The 20780-nt window shown below is 44.6% G+C and overlaps 1 protein-coding gene across 1 annotated transcript; it reads left to right on the top strand.

The window, feature by feature from the left end:
- Positions 1-1101: 1101 nt before the first annotated feature.
- On the top strand, positions 1102-15572 carry KLF9 (KLF transcription factor 9). The gene is made up of 2 exons (XM_056523075.1): positions 1102-2092; positions 7836-15572. Exons 1-2 carry the CDS (start codon positions 1519-1521, stop codon positions 8063-8065), a joined length of 804 nt encoding a protein of 267 aa, XP_056379050.1. The 5' UTR covers positions 1102-1518; the 3' UTR covers positions 8066-15572.
- The last annotated feature ends 5208 nt before the right edge of the window (positions 15573-20780 follow it).

Raw genomic sequence — 20780 nt, 5'->3', positions numbered from 1 at the left:
TCGTGGTGTCCCACGCTGTTCACTTGCTGTTTGTGATATTTCTTCATTGAATAACCATATTCCTGGTGAGTGCCTCCGACATCTCTTCTCCAAGTACAGATACATTACAGATAAAGTAGAAGGCTACCACATGCTCTAACCCCATCATGTAATGTCACCTGTTCATGCATGGGTTAACCAGTGGAAGCAATAGTACCCAGCACAGTGAAGACCAGCCCTCTGCCCACCTGCGGATCTTCATTTTTTCTAGAGTGCTTGCCTACACCAGTGCTCTCCAAATTGTGGATCTCCCAATGCTGCAAAACTACAACTATCAGCATGTCCAGGCATGCTAGGAGTTTTGGTTTTGCGACATCTGGAGGTACACAGTTTGAAGACCACTGGTATACAAGGACTTCGGATGGCTCACAGGGCAGTCATGTGAGGTTAGTTAGGAGCTGTTGGCTGTCCGGACCGGGCATGCTGGGAGTTGTGGTTTTGCAACATCTGGAGGTCCGCAGTTTAAAGACACCCGGCCTACAGGCACTCAGATCTGCTGGATGGCTCAGAGGGCAGTCATGTGAGATTAGAGAGTTGGTTGTCCAGGCATGCTGGGAATTGTGGTTTTGAAACATCTGGAGGTCCACAGTTTGGAGACCACTGGTCATGTGAAGTTAGTTAGGAGCCCCCTTTAGCTCTGCATTATTATGTCTTGTCCCGGTGACAGGTTCACTTCAGGACACCAGGTTTGCCAGCACGTAATAGTTGTCAGCCCTGTACGCCCTGTGCCTCTCATTATTGGCACAGGGAAGAGTCGCAGTGACTTGAAGAGCTGAGTAATGCCCACGTATCCCAGGTCTCACCCTAGAATGAGGACAGCTGCTGGCAGGGAAGCGTTGCCCTTTTAAGAGCCAGCTGTGTGCCCGTCTGTAAGTGTGTGTATGTGTGTCTGGCGAAGTAGCACGCTGGAAACAGGGGAAGCCCTGTGATTGGCCGCCACTCCGGCTGCTACCCCGCCCCTGGCCGGGAGGGGCGCCCTGATTGGAAGATAGACAGAGGTAAACAGAATAGAATGTCCCCTTCTATTAGAACCTATGGGAGCCGCATCCCATTGTGACGCGTGGGGTTCTGTTAAATTGTTACTGAGCAGGAGAATGCCTGAACCCTGAGAGTGGAAGGAGGGGGGAGACAAGGGGATCATCCGGAGCTTTGTCTGAGATTTCATCATACTCTGTATGAGTGAGGACGATGAAGGCACTGGGGGCAGCCGGGGAGACAAAGCACCTTGTGGCCACCTGAGACAATGCTGCCAGTGCTGAGGCAGTAGCCCCGGAGCTCGCCACCACGTGTGGGATGCTTGCCTCCTGTAAGTTTGGGAAAGTGTGCTGCAGACACAGGAGGGGCATTGTGTACTAGCAGTGGGGAGGTCCCAGACTAGTGCTGTCTGCTGAAGATGAGGGGCTGCACACACTGATCGCGGCTGCAGGAGACGCACTACTCGGAGCGCTGACACCGCCACCTCTCCCCGGAGCCCCTGCAATGACAGCTGTCGCCTACATGGACTTCGTAGCTGCTCAGTGCCTGGTCTCTATCTCCAACCGATCTCATCACCCTGAGGACCAGGAGGTGAAAGGAGCGCAGCCCCTGTCCCCCAGCCTAGAAGCCCCGTCAGCACCTGCCAAGATGACCGAGCCAGAGCAGAGTGTGCACCAGCCGGGGGTGACCAAGGAGCAGCACCATGACGGCCCCGGGGACGCCTGGAAGGACTACTGCACCCTGCTCACTATAGCCAAGAGCCTGCTGGAGTTGAACAAGTACCGGCCCCTGCCCTCACCCGTGTACAGTGACGAGGAGCTGAGCTCGGACAGTGACGTGACCACCGAGTCCGGCCACAGCTACAGCAGCAGCAGCACTACTCTCAGCAGCCTCACGGACTACAGCCCCGAGCCAGACTCCTCGCAGGCACGCCCACCCAGCCCGGACACGCCCAGCAGCTCCCCGCCACGCCCCGCCGGCTCCTCAAGTGAGAAGAGGCACAGGTGCCCCTATACTGGCTGTGGCAAAGTGTATGGCAAATCCTCCCATCTCAAAGCCCATTACAGAGTGCACACAGGTCAGTAAATGTGGGCCACACTGCACAATGGCTGCCATTGTCTAGACAGTGCCACACTACACATTACACACTGGCTGTACCACTCTGTGGGCATTGCCTGGTACATGGAAGGGTTACTGGAATTGCAGCAACTTCATGTCAAAGCGAGAGCGTACTGGCTGTGAAATCCTCCTAGAAACATGCAAATGAGCTTTCACAAGTCTACTTTTGTCTTTGGTGAATGTAGAATAGTAGAATGAGTATGCCCCTGCCGTGGCAAGTCACTGGTCAGGTCCCTTTACCGTAGGACGTCTTCCACCCATGAGTATCGGCACCTTCTGCCCCCCCCAAATAAAGTGCTGGCGTCCGAATTTGCCTCTTAGTGCGTGCCCCTCGGGTTGTGCCCTCCCACGTGCCATCTTGACCCAGAAGTTTAGTGAAGGGAGGAGCTGTGACTCAGTACATGCTGTTGGCAACGTGGTTGTAGCGACGTGTTGTTGAGGTTTATAGGAGGTGGTTCCCGTAGATTCGGGGAACACCCCTTGGGTTACGCCTATTTTTGTAACCCAGCCAACCGGTGGGTGGCTACCACTCACACGAGTTATGCAGCTTGACGTCAAACAACAAGCAACGTTCACCTGGGTGCAGTGCCATTCATTGAGTGGAGATGCTTGGGAAAGGGCATGAGAGTGCCCGGTGGTTAGCGATAAGTTATGCGGGGAACATCAAGATAGTTGTCTTGGTACGGTAACACTATAGCCAAAGTTGGGTTCTTGCCGAGACCCTTTCGTGGTTGTTAGGACGTAGCTAGGTGCCACCTAATATCTCGATGGCGTCTAGATTTGCTGCGTAGATTAGCCATTCACGTTATGCTATGTGTGCAGATTAGGAGGCTATTTTTAGATGTAGGCAATTTATAATCTGTGTATGAGCCAATGTGGTGGGTTCTGTATTTGTGGCTGTCTCTTCTTCCTCTTGTTTGATTATGAGCCAGCGGGGGTATGAGCGAGCTTTCTAATCGCATTCTTCATTATCTGCTTCCGCACTTCCATACCAACGAGCTGACCTCAGATTACCTCTTCCACTGAGACTGACTGAGGAGATTGTGTTTCTGCTGCTGCACCGCCTGCTCTCAGACAGCATATAGTGGATTGCAGACGCTTCATCTACAGCAGCGGAATCACAATGACCTCAGATACTACGGCTCAATATTCTCATTTATAATCTTACAAATGAGAATATTAAAGCCTTTATGGGGAAAGATATTGTGGCACATCAGCGGGTGCTCAGAACTGCATTATGTCTCAGGCTTCCAGCTCGCGCCTGCTATTCTGCTTACAGTAACATTTCCAAACAAACTCAATGAGTCATATACCAAGTGTAGGCATGCCCCATGTGCCATCTGAAGGTGTGGTAGATGATGCCATGGCAAAGTGCTCAGATCTGCATTTCAATTGGCATGAATGACTTTGCAGCCACCTTGCGAGAACCTGCTAATGATGCCATAGAGACCTGAGTCTGAGGGTGGTAGCACATTTGTCATGTAGACAGTACATCAGTATTCGGGAGCTCTGAGAAGATTGATGCTTCTAGTAGGCAGGGGGTGGCAAGAGATTCCAGATGAAGCCACTGATCCCATTGAAACCCGGGTCAGTGTTCTTTTGTTTTCCTCGGAGTAATCGGTCACAGTCACTAAAGAGTGAGGGTTGGGTGTGTCTGTGGAAAAGTACATCAGCGCTGGCACCAGTCTCTCCGCCAAGAGAACTTCTCTTAGAGCTGAGGGTGCAAACAAAGACTGTTTTAAGAATACCACATGCACAATGCAGTAAGAAGTCTGGGTGCTGTATCATAAGCAGCAGGCACAAGTCACATCACCAGAGGGCTCCTGACATATTCACCCTGTCTACTGCGCCCTGTCTTCTGTGCCATCCATCAGCTTTGATGGATCTGTCTGCAGGTTCGGCTTTGTTAGATCTGAATAGAAGGGAGTGATCTATGATATGTAGATGTCTCCCCAATACTAGTTTTATGTTCAGGATATCCAAGAACATGTCCAATAGATCATCCGATGGGATCTAATCCCACTAAGTAGGCATTATTCTTCTTTACTACACGATGGGAACATGTGGCTTGGGTCCATCTGTTCACATTATCATACAAGGGGGGCAGTAAAGGATCATGAGGACCTTTTCTCTTACAAGGAATAGGATCAATATGATTTGGTCTCTGTCCACACCCCTGTCAGTGTAGGACAGTGTTCCTTAACCTAGTCTCCTCCAGCTGTTTCAAAACTACAACACCCATAATGCTGACTTCTCAGCCAGTGTTCCTCCAGCTGTTGCAAAACTACGTCTCCCAGCATGCCAGACAAAGGCTGACCTAGAGAGTCACAGGTTCGGGAACACTGGTCTGCGAAAACCTATTATACATCAGTCTTTATGCCATCCACATGCAGCTTTACAGAGAGAAATGGCTGTTTGCTGCCCCCCTGAGGCTTGGTGTCTGGTATTGTTACCTTACATGACCCCATTGTGTTCACTCCTTTAAGTGATCCTGTTAGACGCCGACATCCGACAGCATAACTACTGCATGTAAAGAGACCAATCCAAAGATCCTAAATAGAAAATAAGGCAAAAATAACATAGTCTTCCAGCCCTAAGGGGCTAGGGGTGTGGTAGCATTAAGCAGCATTAGATAGGGGACACATAAAATGGGTGCTATGTGTCTTCTGCACCTCCGTGTGATATCACACCGTAGTAGTGTCTACTAACAGTGTGTCATTGTGATGGAGGAAGGGCTGACAACACTTTGTTCATGCTAGTTTCCTAGGAAATAAAATCCTGCTACGCTGCTGCAACTAAATGTAAAAAAAAATCTATGATGTGCACCTTATTTCTCATTATATTGTCACATCCACGTTGGCAGAAGACTGCTGTGTATGCATAAACAATGACTGGAATGCACAACCTACCAACTGTAAGTGACACCAAGTTCTGGATGCCATTGCCTTCATTTAAGGGAAGCAGAATAAGACTTTTACAAGCTCGGGCAGTGTTTTCCAAGCAGGGTGCCTCCAGTGGTTGCAAAACTACAACTCCCAGCATACCCGGACAGCCTTTGGCTGTCCGAGCATGCTGGGAGTTGTAGTTTTGCAGCTGCTGGAGGCACTCTGCTTGTGAAAAAACTGATGTAAGGGTTTACTTTAGTTCACATCTGGCATACATAAACAGCCCTGCACAATTTTAGTTTGTTATACACTAGGTATCGACCGATTATCGGTTTGGCCGATATTATCGGCCGATATTCACGATTTTGGACGTTATCGGTATCAGCAATTACCTTTCCGATAATGCCCCGCCACCTGCACCAAACCGCAACGCAACCCCCCCCGCCCCCCCCCCCCACCGCAGCTGCCCTATTGCCTCCCCCATCCCCGGTTGTATAATTACCGGGGTCCGCGCTACTTCTGGCTGCTGCGGCGTCCTGCGTTACGCTGTGCAATGACAAGTGACATCCTCAACACGACGTCACCGGCAGTGCGCACAGTGACAGCTCAGGACGCCGCCGGAGCCAGAAGTAGCGCGGACCCCGCAAACAGGTAATTATAACACCGGGGATGGGGAAGGAAATGGAGCAGCGGCAGTGGTTGGACTAAGGACCGGCAGGGGGAGAGAAGCGGGAGGCGGCAGCGGTCTCTGGGCAGAGGATAGACAGGGGAGGGCAGCGGCGGTGGTAGGACTCAGGAGGACCCCAGGACAGGCAGGGGGAGAGAAGGGTGGTGGGGGCGGTCTCAGGGACCGCAAAAGCCGCTGCAGTTCATTGATTTAAAGTAGCCGCTTTAAATCAATGATCTGCAGCGGAGTCGCCGGGAGAGATAAATAGTCGATAATTTATACCGGAATATCGGTATAAGTTATCGGCTATCGGCCTTAACCTCCACAGATTATCGGTATCGGCCCTAAAAAATCGATATCGGACGATCCCTACTATACACCACAGGTGATTAAAGAGGCTATGCAGTACTATAGCACAGTAAGGCAAATAAGCTAAAGCGTTTTGAAATATATTGCTGGTGGAGTACTTAAATCCACCTATCCACAGTGTGCATAGCGGCATGGGAGGGGGACAACTCCGTGATGGTAAGTATGGCTCTTATGTTATTAGCCAACTTGACTGAAAGGGAACATGTCAGGTTGAAAATACAGTCCTTACTGCAGGCGTCATGTTATAGAGCAGGAGTTGCTGAGTACATTGATATATAGATTTTACAAAAAGTTCCAGGATAACTTGTCCTTTTATACATCAAAATCTCTGCTCATTTTGGGTTTAGGAGTCCAGTGGGCGGTCTGATTGGCAGCCTTCCAATGAACTCATAAGTCCAGAATGAGCAGAGGTTTAGTTGTATAAACTACAAGTTCTACTGAATCTTCTTCCCCAAAACTATAGATCATTTTGCTCAGCTCCTTCTGCTCTATGCCATGATGCTGCAGGACTGTATTTTCAATGACGTCCAGCAGCAGGATATGTTTAAAGGGCTACTCTGCTGTCCAGCATCTGGAATATTGAGTTCCGAACGCTGTGTGCGGGCTTCCGTGGTCACGCCCGCCCCCTCCTGACATCATGGCCTGCCCCCTCAATGAAAGTCTATTGGAAGGGGCTCGTGACGGGGGCCGGGGGCGTGACATCACGAGGGGGCGGACGTGAACACGGAAGCCCGCACACAGCGTTTAGAACTCAATGTGAAGTAACCCTTTAAAACTCCTGAGCAATCTAGTAGCACGAGACTTGCCCCGGGAGGATAGGATGAGAAGACGTTTGTCTGGAGTCCCCATAGACTTGCATGGGACTTCCAGACATATGACTCCTGATCATGTAGTCTCGGGCTACAAGATTGCCTGGGAGCTTTAAACATATCCTGCCACTTGACATCATGACAGGTACTCTCTAAAGGGGTACTCCCGTGGAAAACTTTTATTTTTTATTTTAATCAACCGGTGCCAAACAGATTTGTAAATGACTTCTATAAAACAAAATCTTAATCCTACCAGTACTTTTTAGGTGCTGTATACTACAGAGGAAATGTTTTTTATTTTTGGATTTCTCTTATGTCATGACCACAGTGCTCTCTGCTGACCTCTGCTGTCCATTTTAGGAACTGTCCAGAGCAGCATATGTTTGCTATGGGGATTTTCTCCTCCTCTGGACAGTTCCTAAAATGGACAGCAGAGGTCATAAGAGAGCGCCGTGGTCGTGACATAAGAGAAATCCAAAAAGAAAAACATTTTCTCTGTAGGATACAGCCCCTAAAAAATACTGGAAGGATTAAGATTTTTTAATAGAAGTAATTTACAAATCTGTTTAACTTTCTGGCACCAGTTGATCTAAAAAAAAAAAAAAGTTTTCCACGGGAATACCCCTTTAACTATTTCTTTTGTTGTCTATTTTAATTCGAAATGGTGTGTTGTTAATGGTAAGATTTAAAATAAATGTTAAAGTTTACAAAGTACAATTCTATAGAGCTAGGTCAGTGTCACCTAAGTGAGAAAAGCTGCTTATTCCATGTCAGCCTGCTAGTTTACACAGCATAATACAGCCAGCCCGCTGATTCCCCACCCATGACATGTGGCATATGCATGTCAAATACTGGCCCTACTTGTTGGTGACTGCGGAAGGCTTCAGAAAACAGAGGGAGTTACCATCTGTAGCTTTCATATATTTCTAGTTGGTTCTATCTTTTTTAGGTAATTCTTTTTTACCTCCATAGGTGAACGTCCATTTCCATGCACATGGCCCGACTGCCTTAAAAAGTTCTCCCGGTCAGATGAGCTGACTCGCCATTACCGGACGCACACGGGTGAGAAGCAGTTCCGATGTCCCCTGTGCGAGAAGAGGTTTATGAGAAGTGACCACCTGACCAAGCACGCCCGTCGCCACACAGATTTCCATCCAAGCATGATAAAAAGGTCCAAGAGGTCCAACTCAACCTTTATCTGAGTATACAATCATAGAGTAACCAAGCTGTTAAATGAAAATCTCAGCTGCTGTACATATCATCTTCTTGCATCTTGTCAAAGGAAATGTAGCAGTTTAACATTCATGCTTCTGCAGCAGTGTATTTAAAGGAAATTGCTGCCCAGTTTCTTTTGGTGGCATCCAACTCTAGGTATTTTTCTTTGTAGTGGTGTGATCTGTACCATCACGGTTTTGACTGTACGATCGTTTGTGCTTGCGCTGGCATGCATATGTGTTTATGAAATAGAAACCACAATGGATTAGCTTTACATTTGTGAACCAAGTATGAGGACACTTGCATAGATATATAAGGGAATCCTTTTTTCTCGTTGATGAAATTCGGAACATATACATTTTATGAAGCAAGCTGGTATAGAACAAGCTTGAACTTGTTTTCTTGTGGAATCATGTCTTACAAATGTCTTGAAATCTGTGTTTTATTGTTGATGGAATATTGATCTCCCTATAATATGGATAAATGCAATGACCTCCATTGACTGGGGCACTTTTCTAGGACCTGCGCAATTATGGTGAAGGAAAGAAGAAAGAGGAGTCAACGTAAAGCTAATTAAGCGCTGGTAAGCGTATTCGGGGGCGCTCTGCCACCCTGACTCTCACCTGTTCGGAGGTTGGGGAACACATGTTGTTAAGGGGAGATGCAATACTCAGTAACCAAGTTTATATTCAGTATACAAGACACACGTCCTGCAGTGGGAGTCTTTTCATGCCATGCCCAGCTTTCGGGCAAATTTTGTCTCTGCGTCCAGTTTGACTGCATCTTCTAAGGACTTACATGCAGCTGTGTAAGAGACACTGAATGAACATATATGCCTTTACTCTGCAAGATTAAATGAAAATTATCTGAGGGTCATTTTAATAGAATTGTACATTGCTATGCACATTTTGTTTTCAACATAGCAATGGCAACCAGTTCTTGCAAAACCAGAATGTTTGTCTGGGCTGTTGACAGATGCATTGCTGTCTTCTTAGTGCTTCGTTTCAGAGCACTGGGACACTAAGCAGTGTAAACTTGCTAGGAGTCTATTGCATAGATCAATGCCAGGCAGTTGGTCTGTCACTGCATCCACTACAGTATCGCACTTTCCGATTGTGGGACGACACTGCATGTACAGACGGACAGAAAGTGTCACTCTATTAAATGCCTCACTATTGTGTCATTTAGGTTCTTAATATGATTATAAAATTCACGTTTACATCATTTCATTTGGTAGCCAGCTGCGCCAAATTGAATGAGGACTTTTTGCACCTTATGTTTTCAGTGATAATTTCACATGACGCCTATATTTGTAGACTTGTTCCATACTGGGGAGGCTGACCATTAGTGTGAGGGTCTCTTCAGCGGTGAGGGAGGGGGGGGTAACTATGCAGAGTTTGGCCACACAGGCAGTTTACAAATTTCATGTCTTTGTACAAACAAGATTAGGTCCATTCCATGTTCACATTAGATATAAGCACTCCGATCACTCCACAGGTTCCTATTTAATAAATAGAAAGGACTGTTGTGAAAATTGTCCACAGAATAGAGTGGCCCATTTTATGTATTTTATTAACCCAAATTCTAGAGATATCGTGTCACAAACCATTCAAAACAACCTGCTCAGATTTTCTATATTTTCTTTTCGTTTACTGATTCACTTAGCCTTTAAAAGAAATTTCATATGTGCACGGGAATGGAACATTCGATGTAATTCTGATCCCAGATATGATATCATAGCCCTTGGGACAATTTTATAGTCATACAAGTGCCAAGGGTCTTGTTTTTATACTGTTTTATAGAATTTTCACATGGCTCCAGTGCCTCCTTCATTGGGTGTCTTCAGAGCATTTCATTCAGTAAAACGTACATGTGACTGAGTCTCCTGCACAAGTAGGGGGGTTGATAGTCAATCGTAAAAACTAGGGGTTCTGTGTCAGTATAACAGAAGATACAAGCCTGAATGTGACTTGCATTCCTCCTTGTGCAGAATTTGGATAGAACGGTGCAGAACTAGAGGTACAGCACAGCAGGCACCTTGTTTTTACTTTTATTTCGTACTCTTCCTTAATGACAAATTACTAATACACAATATGCAATCATATATCTGTCTTTAGGCCATAGAAAGACTGTTGCAAAAATACACTACAGTTCAACTATACTATGAAATAAGGAATGTCAGGAAAAAATAAACAAAAAACCATTATACACTTTCTACCTCTGTTTCAGTTTTTGAAACACCTATTTCTTTATTCCACATAACAAAATAATTCTTCCAGAAACAAAACAACCAGATTTAGAAAAGAAAAAAAATAGCAAAAAAAAGAAAAAAAATTAAAAAGGAACTTGAAAAAAAAAATGGTATGGTTTGGTTTAACCTTTTTCTTATTTACTGCCAGGGGCAGCATGTGGTTTTAGAGGGAGATCTTTGTAAAAGGCTAAATGAGGACAACTACAAGCATTTCTGGTTTTGCACATTGAGCAGAAATTTAAAAAAAAGAGAGGAGCTTAACATCAACAAGCACAAATTCTATATGGTGACTTCATGTATCATGTTATCGAAATCCTTGTGGGGGTTTTCCTGTACTTTCATTTTCAAACCCCCCGAGCTCTGTGTGTGATCATTGAGATAATACTGTCTGTCTGTTAAGTAGTTGACATAAGATGTTTGAGCATTGTATTATACAGCATCCTGACATGCTTTAAAGGTGTATAGGTACAGTACAGGTTTCAATTGGATTTGTAGTGGTGATTATGAACAGCTATATAAAAACAAGCTTCAACGCGTTTCAGCTTATAAATACAACCACATCACTTTGTTTTAAGTTTGAGATAAGTGAACTTTAGTCAAGGTGACATTAAGGAGGTGATGTTAATTTTGTGATTGAATTACGACGCATGTGTCTTTACCACTTCTGATGAAAACATTGTTTTTATAACCTTTTATAACACTTTGCTGTGGCTTTAAATTGAGAGGGACGCCTAGAGCTCCATAGTGTCGAATTCAGGAATAATAATACTTGTTTCATGCATGGAATTCCATCATTCTGCTTTTTTTTTTTAAACATCTTTGTAATGCTCAGTACAAAACTGGTGAACAACAAGGACAAGAACGACATTCCAAGAAAACCAGTCTACGCCCTCACGAGGCAGAAGGAATCAAACCATAAATCTAATTTAACAGGAATTTTACTTACCGTGGCATCTACAGTGCAATGTCCAGTCATTATCACTGTAAAAGAAATGGCTCTGGGCAATAAACTTCTGAATTATTAACGTTTGGGAAGTCATTGTATAGTTTACATGTCTCAACATTACATAGAAGATTTTCTTTTTTACCTACTTGTATCATAGTCTGGCCATCTAGCCTTAGTAGAGATTAGCCAGGCAAACCACAGGCCTTAAAGCAAACCTTTCATGTGTTTTATACTGCTCTATCTATCTGAAAGCATGATATGATAGAAGGAGAGTAACTGAGTTTTATAATATATAGGATTATATGATTTGGTGTAAATATTGACAGGACTTATAAGAGATAGAGTGAAAGCCCATGGACACTACAGAAATCCAGCAAGGAATTTCCTTACTGAATTCCGTCAGCAGATCCACTAAGTCTTGTGCTAAATTTAAGTGTCGAAAAGAAAAGCCCCATTGACTAATGGGCCTTTCCAACTGGATTCTGCTGAAAGAATGAACATGTTCATTCTTTCTGCGGAATCCAGATCCATGTTGGAAGTTCTGCTATGGAACCTCTGTAGTGTGCACTAAGCAGCAGAATCCTCTAAGATCAGTAAGATTCTACTGCAAGTGGATTCTGCTCAGAATCAACTCCAAGCAGAAAATTTGTAGGGTGCATGAGCCCTATGAGTGGGTGCATGGGCCCTAAGAGTCCCCCACCCACACCAAGTTCTCGACAGCTTTCCCTGCATCACTGTATGTAGAGAAGGTTGTCACTATGTGTAGGTGTGATCATCAGGATTCTCAATGTCTCTCCAAGGATTCCCTTTATCATATGCAGCTTCCAGATAGGGTTGCATAAATCACCTGTCAGGTTCAGTTCAGAGTGTAATTCTAGTTTGGCAATGTTTACACGTTAACAAATGCTTTCTGCCCTTACACGGTTTAATAGTTGATCTTATATGCTGATCAAACCCATAGTTGGCCCATGTATGGCCAGCTACAGAGTGCGTCTGGCCAAAAGGAGCACTCACTATTGCACAAGGAGATTTTCCAAAATGCTGGAAAACCTCCTTGCACTTAGGAAAAAAAACTTTCTTTTTCTTATAGAAGGAGGAAGGATTGAAAAGCTAAAATGCCACTGTTGTCAAGAGGTCTTTTTGAAGATATCTCCCAAATCATAGTGGGTTTAATAAGGATGTGAACACTTTTGCTACCAAAAAGAAATGCTCAGTTATTTTGTGTGTACAGCTCCCATGCAGACTATGAACAAACCCTTTATGTAATCTGATCCTCTATTCATTTGTTACTCCACTTCTCTTTTTGCTGACTTAAAGGGGTAATTCCCCAGCGTCCGGAACATTTTGGTCCGATTGCTGGGTGCGGGCTGCGGGGGTCTTGATGTCATGGCTACGCCCTCTCAATGCAAGTCTATGGGAGGGGGCGTGGCCACGCCCCCTCACATAGACTTGCATTGAGGGGGCGTGGCCGTGACATCACGACCCCCGCACCCAGCGTTCGGAACAACATTTTCCGGACACTGGGGCAATGGAGTACCGCTTTAATAAAAGAGGTGACAGATGGGATGGAGTTACAAAACACTGTCTACACTTGATGTTTGTTTGTAGTCTGTAACCATGGAAACACATAGGTCTGTATAGGAGCTGTAGACAGAAAAAAGGGTACAGTTTTTTAATCAAGGCTATTTGCAATGTTGCTTGATTTTTTTCTTATTTTAGATGCATTGATACAATAAATAATAAGGTTACAAAGGTGCCCACGGCTTTTAATACCATTTATTGCAGAAATGATATGCATCTTTTTGGACGGTAAGGATTTACACTTTAAGGGTGTGTTTTCACTCATTGTACAGCAAAGTGCATTTTCATTTGAAAGTGTGTTTACAGTTCAGGAATTATTAGTACATTTAAGAATAATGTAAAGGGAAAGATAGAGGTACAGGAGAACGTGAAAAAATAGGGGTTTTGCTTTTATATATAAGATCTGGTACAGAGGAGTTTAGTTAAATTGATAACATTTATAGGGTGAGTTGATCCAACAAGGTGTAGTAAGGGTGAGGGAGGGGGGGGGGGATCTTTGAATGACAGGTAATGTGAAATCATCACAAGCATAAGTTATTGCCTAAAGGGATTGTCTGTTTAAGAAAACCAATTTTCAAATATCATATTAGAAAATTCTATGTTAATAGAGAAGGCTCCCTTGTTGTGGATCCTTATCTTTTAGTCAAAGCTGATGCATTCTACATAAAGAGTCTGTTCCTTTAGAGGATCCTGCACATTCATGCATGACATGGACAGCTCATGTACCTTTATGGGCATGGTGCAACTTCAGCAGGAAAATTGAACACATCCTGCTACGTCTTCATCCTCAGTTTATGATAAACAAAACTCAAATAATGTGCAATACATATCGCCATCCCAAAGCTACAAATGTTTATTTAGAAACATTTTATTATATTCTATTTGAATAGTTATAGTCAGGAATTTAGAGAGAAATAGGAAAGACAAAACATTTTCAGAGACTTGAAATGACATTCGTGGCCGACACATTTGCCCTCATTTACTATTGCAAACCCGACATGGTTAGTCGGGCTGTGCGCCCGAAATTCTGTCTGTGCCATAATTTGCGCCAGAATTGAAAAAATCCCGACTAACTCTCCATTTTGCTATGAAAACCCGGAAAAGGGGCGTGACCGTCTGGGAAGGGGCGTGTTCACCCAAAAGGGGCGTGTTCCCGACATTTTTTAACAAAAACCCATCCCAATATATTTACTAAGGTTTCCACAGAAAATGTGGTGGATTTGAGCTGAGAAAAACCCTACAGATCAGAACATGTGTAAAAAAAGCAAAATGTAGGGAAAAGTGGAAAATGTAGGGAAACCTTAGTAAACACTGTGGAAAATAAATTGTAGGGAATTAAAACCCACAAAGAAACCTACACTCCACTCTTAGTAAATAAGGGCCATTGTTTCTAACCATTAGTTTGTTTTGAGCACGCTGTGTATTACACATGGCTTACTTTGGGCCTATGCAGCAAGTTTCTGAGCTTTACGACATGTCGTAAAACTTAAAAGTTACTAGCATCTGAGCAAACTAATACTTTTCTAAAAGGGCTTCCTTGTCATTCTGCAATTCTCTGAATACTTTGTACAACTTCTTGCCACATTCAAGATCCCTACTTACTGTTGGTTAATGAAAACATTCTTGTTTATCCCCAGAGAGTGAAAACATATCCTGGGCTTGTCCAATTGGCTTAGATGTATATTACAATGTATACGAGCACTTTCAACAGGTCATACCTTGGTAAGGCTTTGTTCACACCTGTGTTAGAGGCTCTGTTTCCCGTTATAGCAAGCAGTGATCTTGAAAATGTCACGTTATTGAAACACAACGTTATTTAGAAAGTTATATAACTCTTCATTGTATAAAGAATAGGCTGCACTTAAGATTAAGCTGCAAACAGATTGAAACCCTTTTTAAAGTGTAAATTTACCATTTGGTGGCACAAACTTGAGTCTATCTTTATGAGCTTTATTTTAGGAGACATATTGGGGTTTTTCTTTATGTCAACTTACTAACCTGCTCACACAGCTTCACTTTGCCTCCTATGTAAGTCTTATATGAATACTTAGTATTTGGAAAACAACATGATTGGCTCCAAAATTCTAATCAAGTATTCCAGAAAATGTCACCTAAAATTCTGTATCTATTTTTTTGGAGGGTAGATATTTATAGTAAATTCCCATTATTATTGTCTTAGTTTCTGAAGTATTCAGCAGTGACCTAATTGGGAAACATAGTATTTAGCAATAAAGCTATTAATAGATGCTGAATTTCACAACCAATTGTTTTCAGATTGTGATATCATTTTCCTATAACAAACTGTAGGCAAAAGGAGATCCCGTATGTGTTGTTGAGATTAAAATGCTTGAAACATTTTCTGTTTGTTGTAATAACAGAAAAAAGACAAAAGAATGCAAGATGGAAATGTCAAAAATTGATCAAATCACCTTTCATCAAGTCTTCCAGAATGGATGCTGCCCGAGCATCGGTTCTGAAAGGGTGGTAAGATATTACAGTTCCAAGTTTCGACGCAGATCAATAACTTGCAATTTTCTAGCATAGTCATTTCTGCAACTGTTTAATTTTTACAATGTTATTTTGTATAGTTTCATAAGTTATTTCTGCTTTCTTTTGGTTTTGGAGAGCAAAATAGAATTGTTTAATCCAAGGGTTGTACTACCCAATTTTGTACAAGTGTATATAAACTGTTCCAATAAAAAATGTCATACAAACACATACAGGTCTGCTTCTTAAAATGCACCAGTTGGGCAGCAAAACGATAACCTGTGATTCTTTTAGCCTAGCTTTATCTGGATTTATTGTTTGTCAGTTGTTTACTGGGAAGGAAGAACCTGTCATATATTTCAGCTGTTAGTTACATGTTTAAAACTAAATGTAGCAATACTGGCCAAAAGAACCAATGTAACTGGCATAGTACCTGCTGTACTTTACAGCATAAATTACTTAGTGATAAATATAAGTGAATACAGATTTCTGGATGACAAAGGAAGAGAAACAAAGAAACATGACAGAATAGAGAATAAAATTACTTTAAAGTGATTGTTCGGGGAGCAGAAAAAGTCCACCCCGGCTCCTACTTCTGCCTGCTGCATGTCTCGGAACTATACCTTCTGAGACAAGAGGGGATGGGTAGAGAAAAAAGCACACACTCAAGATTATAATGTTTAGTTATATTTACCATTTATGGTATTTAAAAGATTATAGGCTGGTTATAGTGCTGGTGAACCAGATTACAATGAGGTATCACAGTGTATTTCTTGAGATATCCATTGTATTAGCCTCCATTGCTAATCTGGAAATAGCAAATTTTGCGCAATGTAGGTGGGACCCGGCATAACCAGCATCCCTGCTAATGTCCTCCCTGCTCCTATATGCCCACCTACCTGACACTCACATGGCTGAAGGCAGAAGCGTAACTTGTAGCTTTTGGGCCCAGATGCAAATTCTGCTACAGGGTCCCATGTGCCAGTTGTAATACTGGGGCAGATGTGCTTTGGGGCCCCCTTAGGCACCAGGGCCCCGGTGCAACTTCTACCTCTGCACTATGCCCCTGGGTGAAGGGATACCATGAATATTCATGAGGTGGACAGGCATATCAATATAGAAGGGATGGAGAAAGGGAAGCTTGGTATGCCGAGTCCCACGCATTAGAGTAAGTGATATGTCATTGTATTCCGGTTCACCCACACTTTAACCCTGTGTAGTAGGCTTTGTGTCAGTTTCTCTTTAAACTAATAATAAGTATGCAGTAAGCTCCCATGCTCTTTGAAGGCAGCCAGAACTGTTGCTTTTAAAATCCATGTTTATTTAGAGGATTTGGAGCTCTTAAGAAATGAATAAAAATTTTTGGATTGAATTCCGCATTATAATAAAAGGTGGTAAAAGATTTGCTTTAAAGGAGACCTGTAGTGCAATATAACTTATCCCCTATCCGAAGGATAGGGGATAAGTTATAGATCGCGGGTAGTCTGAGTGCTGGCCCCCCCCCCCACAATCTCCCAGACGGGGCTGCGGCCAATGCAAGAGATGTTTGTAGAGAAACAAGATGAACTTCCCTAAAAAAGAGAGGGTGGAATTAATTAAAGGGGTACTCAGCCCCTAGCATCGTATCCCCTATCCAAAAGATAGGGGATAAGATCTCAGATCGCGGGTGTCCCACCTCTAGGGACCCCTGGGATCTCCGCTGCAGCGCCCTGCTATCATTACTGCACAGAGCAAACTCGCTCTGTGCGTAATGACCGGCGATACATGGGCCGGAGCATCGTAACGTCACGGCTCTGCCCCTTCGTGACGTCATGGGCCACCCCCTCAATACAAGTCTATGGGAGGGGGCGTGGCGGCCCTCCCATAGACTTGCATTAAAGGGGTACTCCGGTGGAAAAAAAAAATTTTTTAATCAACTGGTACCAGAAAGTTAAACAGATTTGTAAATTACTTCTATTAAAAAATCTTAATCCTTCCAGTACTTACGAGCTGCTGAATTATACAGAGGAAATTATTTTCTTTTTGGAACACAGAGTTCTCTGCTAACATCATGACCACAGTGCTCTCTGCTGACATCTCTGTCCATTTTAGGAACTGTCCAGAGCAGCATATGTTTTCTATGGGGATTTTCTCCTACTCTGGACAGTTCTTAATATGGACAGAGAAGTCAGCAAAGAGCGCTGTAGTCATGATGTCAGCAGAGAGCTCTGTGTTCCAAAAAGAAAATCATTTCCTCTGTAGTATTCAGCAGCTAAAAAGTAATGGAAGGATTAAGATTTTTAAATAGAAGTAAATTACAAATCTGTTTAATTTTCTGGCACCAGTTGATTAAAAAAAATCCCACCGGAGTACCCCTTTAAGGGGGCGGGCCATGACGTCACAAGGGGTGGAGCTGTGAAGTCACGATGCTCTGACCCCTGTATCACCAGTCATTACGCACGGAGCGATTTTGCTCTGTGCAGTAATGATAGCGGGATGCTGCAGCGGAGATCCCGGGGGTCCCCAGCGGCGGGACCCCCGCAATCTGACATCTTATCACACGGGCTTATCCCTTATATCTATCCTTTGGATAGGGGATAAGATGCTAGGGGCCCTTTAATGGCCTTGTGTAGGTTTTGGCAAAAAGTTTACAATCAACAAAGCAAGAAGCAGCCATCTCCATACATTGTGTAGTGGCCGCACTAGGTTTGAAGTGAATGGGAGCTGACCTGCAATAACACGACCAATACACAATTAACAGAGCTCTGTATTAACTTTGTACACCTTGGTGTAGCAGCTCTGCCGAACAGATATTGATGGCTTATCCTGAGAATAGGCCATGGAACACCCCAACAGGTCTGGACCACTTACCCATTTGGCTTTGGGCTAAACTTGGGAGTGGAGTCTAAGTATTCGCCTGGTTTTCACCCTTTATCCCCATTCAGGATGCAGAGGCTAGACTTCAGCTGCAGTGGTCCTGGTTAAGTGGCAGCTGGCCAGGCAGGCCAGAAAGCCCCAGTGCCAAGTACTGGAGATACAGGCTGTAAGGGTGAGCTGACACTGTAGATGTAATAGTGTAGCAAACAGAGTCCAATGTAGCAGAGCTGAGTTGGAGATTATAACAGAGCTGAGCAGCTCAGAAGCAGCAAGGAGGTGTTAGCTAGCTCAGAATACAGAGGCATGGTCAACAGTCATAGACAGAAAGGCACAAGGTACAGGGGGATCAGGTAGAGACAAAGTCAGAATAATAGGAACAAGTCTGGAAACATGAATACTGGTATACAACAGACAGACCCATTCGTTGTAGTAAACTACAATGTTGCTCAGGCACAAAAGAACAAGTGGAGCAGGGTTAAATAGGCAGGGTTTGGAGGAGGGCAGGAATCTAGGATGTACCCGAACCCTTAAAAAAACAGTACGCGCATGGCCTCTGCTGGGTGGGTTAAAACTGTTGCCATCTTTGACAGTACAGAGGAAGTCCAGAATCTGCAGCGAGGAGGGAGAGGTAATTAGCTGGACACGGTGCATGTCGGCAGCCATCAACTGCTGAAGTTACAGGCCATCAGTTACAAAATCCCAGAAAACCACTTTAAAGGAGAAATTCAGCCACAATTAACTAATTCCCTATCCACAGGAGGGGTCTGGGGCCCCCCACAATCTCCAGAAAGGCACCCGTCTCTCAGTGAGGAGCATGTGCTGCAGACTGCACACGCTCGATTCATTTCTATGGGAGAGCCAAAAAGGCCAGAGTGCTTGGGCATCATCGGCACTTCCATAGAAATGAATTAAGTGTGTGCTGTCTACACTACACTCCTCACTGAGAAAGTTGGGGTCCTGTTACAGAGATTGCAGGGAGTCCCAGCGGTCGGCTACAGTTTGGACACCACTACACAGTGGTCTCCAAACTGTTCTCCTCCAGTTGTTGCATAACTACAACTCCCAACATGCCCTTAGTCTGTCTGGGCATGCTGGGAGCTGTAGTTTTGCAACAACTGGAGGCACACTGGTTGGGAAACATTTTCTGTTTCCTAACTCAGTGTTTCCCACTCAGGTGCCTCCAGCTGTTGCAAAACTATAACTGCCAGCATGCACTGACAAACCATGCCTGACCGCGGGAGACCCGCCGCTAGGAACCCCCGTGATCTTGCATGCGGCACCCCGTTTGTAATCAGTCCCCGGAGCGTGTTCGCTCCAGGTCTGATTATGGGCAACCACAGGGCCGACTGCGTGTGAAGTCACGCCTCCGCCCCCATGTGACATCACGCTCCACCCCTCAATGCATGCCTATGGGAGGGGGCGTGACAGCTATCACGCCCCCTCCCATAGGCTTGCATTGAGGGGCGGAGCCTGATGTCATACGGGGGCGCAGGTGTGACGTCACACGCCGCCCACCCTGTGGTCGCCCGTAATCAGACCCGGAGCGAACACGCTCCGGGGACTGATTACAAACGGGGTGCCGTGTGCAAGATCACGGGGGGTCCCCAGCGGCGGGACTCCAGCGGTCAGGCATCTTATCCCCTATCCTTTGGATAGGGGATAAGATGTCTAAGCACCGGAGTACCCCTTTAAGTAACAAACGCTCAGTGTATTGCAACCAGTGTGCCTCCAGCTGTTGCATAACTACAACCCCCAGCATGCACGGACAGCCAAAGGGTGTGCTGGGAGTTGTAATTTTGCAACAGCTGGAGGTTTGCCCCCAGGGTACATTCACATGGGCGGGTTTACAGTGAGTTTCTCGCTGCAAGTTTGAGATGCAGCAAATTTTCCGCTGCAGCTCACACTCCCAGCGGTAAACTCACTGTGAACCCCTGCCCATGTGAATGTACCCTAAAAACACTACACTACACAAAATAAAAAGTTAAACACTACATATACACATACCCCTAAACAGTTACCCCCCCCCCCCCCAATAAAAATAATAAACATCTGGTACGGCATGCTTTCCAAAACGGAGCCTCCAGGTGTTGCAAAACAACTCCCAGTGTTGCCGGACGGCTATTGATTATCCAGGCATACTAGGAGTTTTGCAACAGCTGGAGGCACCCTATTTGAGAAACACTGCTGTAGGGTAATTTTGGTATCGGAGGCAAGTCTAATTCTTGCATCCGGGTCTGCCCCTGTGCAAATCCCTAATTTAGGCCTCAAATACGCATGGTGCTCTCTCACTTTGGAGCCCTGTCATATTTCAAGGCAACAGTTTAGGGCCACATATGGGGTATTTCCGTACTCGGGAGATATTACCTAACAAATTTTGGGGGGCTTTTTCTCCTTTTACACTTATAAAAAGGTAAAGTTGGGGTCTACTCCAGCATGTTATTGTAAAAAATTTTTTTAATTTTTACACTAACATGCTGGTGTTGCCCCATACTTTTCATTTTCACAAGAAGTAAAAGGAAAAAAAGACCCCCAAAATTTGTACGGAAATACCCCATATGTGGACGTAAAGTGCTCTGCAGGT

This window comes from Hyla sarda, chromosome 1, assembly GCF_029499605.1.
Source record: "Hyla sarda isolate aHylSar1 chromosome 1, aHylSar1.hap1, whole genome shotgun sequence".
NCBI lineage: Eukaryota > Metazoa > Chordata > Amphibia > Anura > Hylidae > Hyla > Hyla sarda.
Note: the sequence above shows the minus strand (reverse complement) of the source record. Positions and strands in the feature narration are given on the sequence as shown.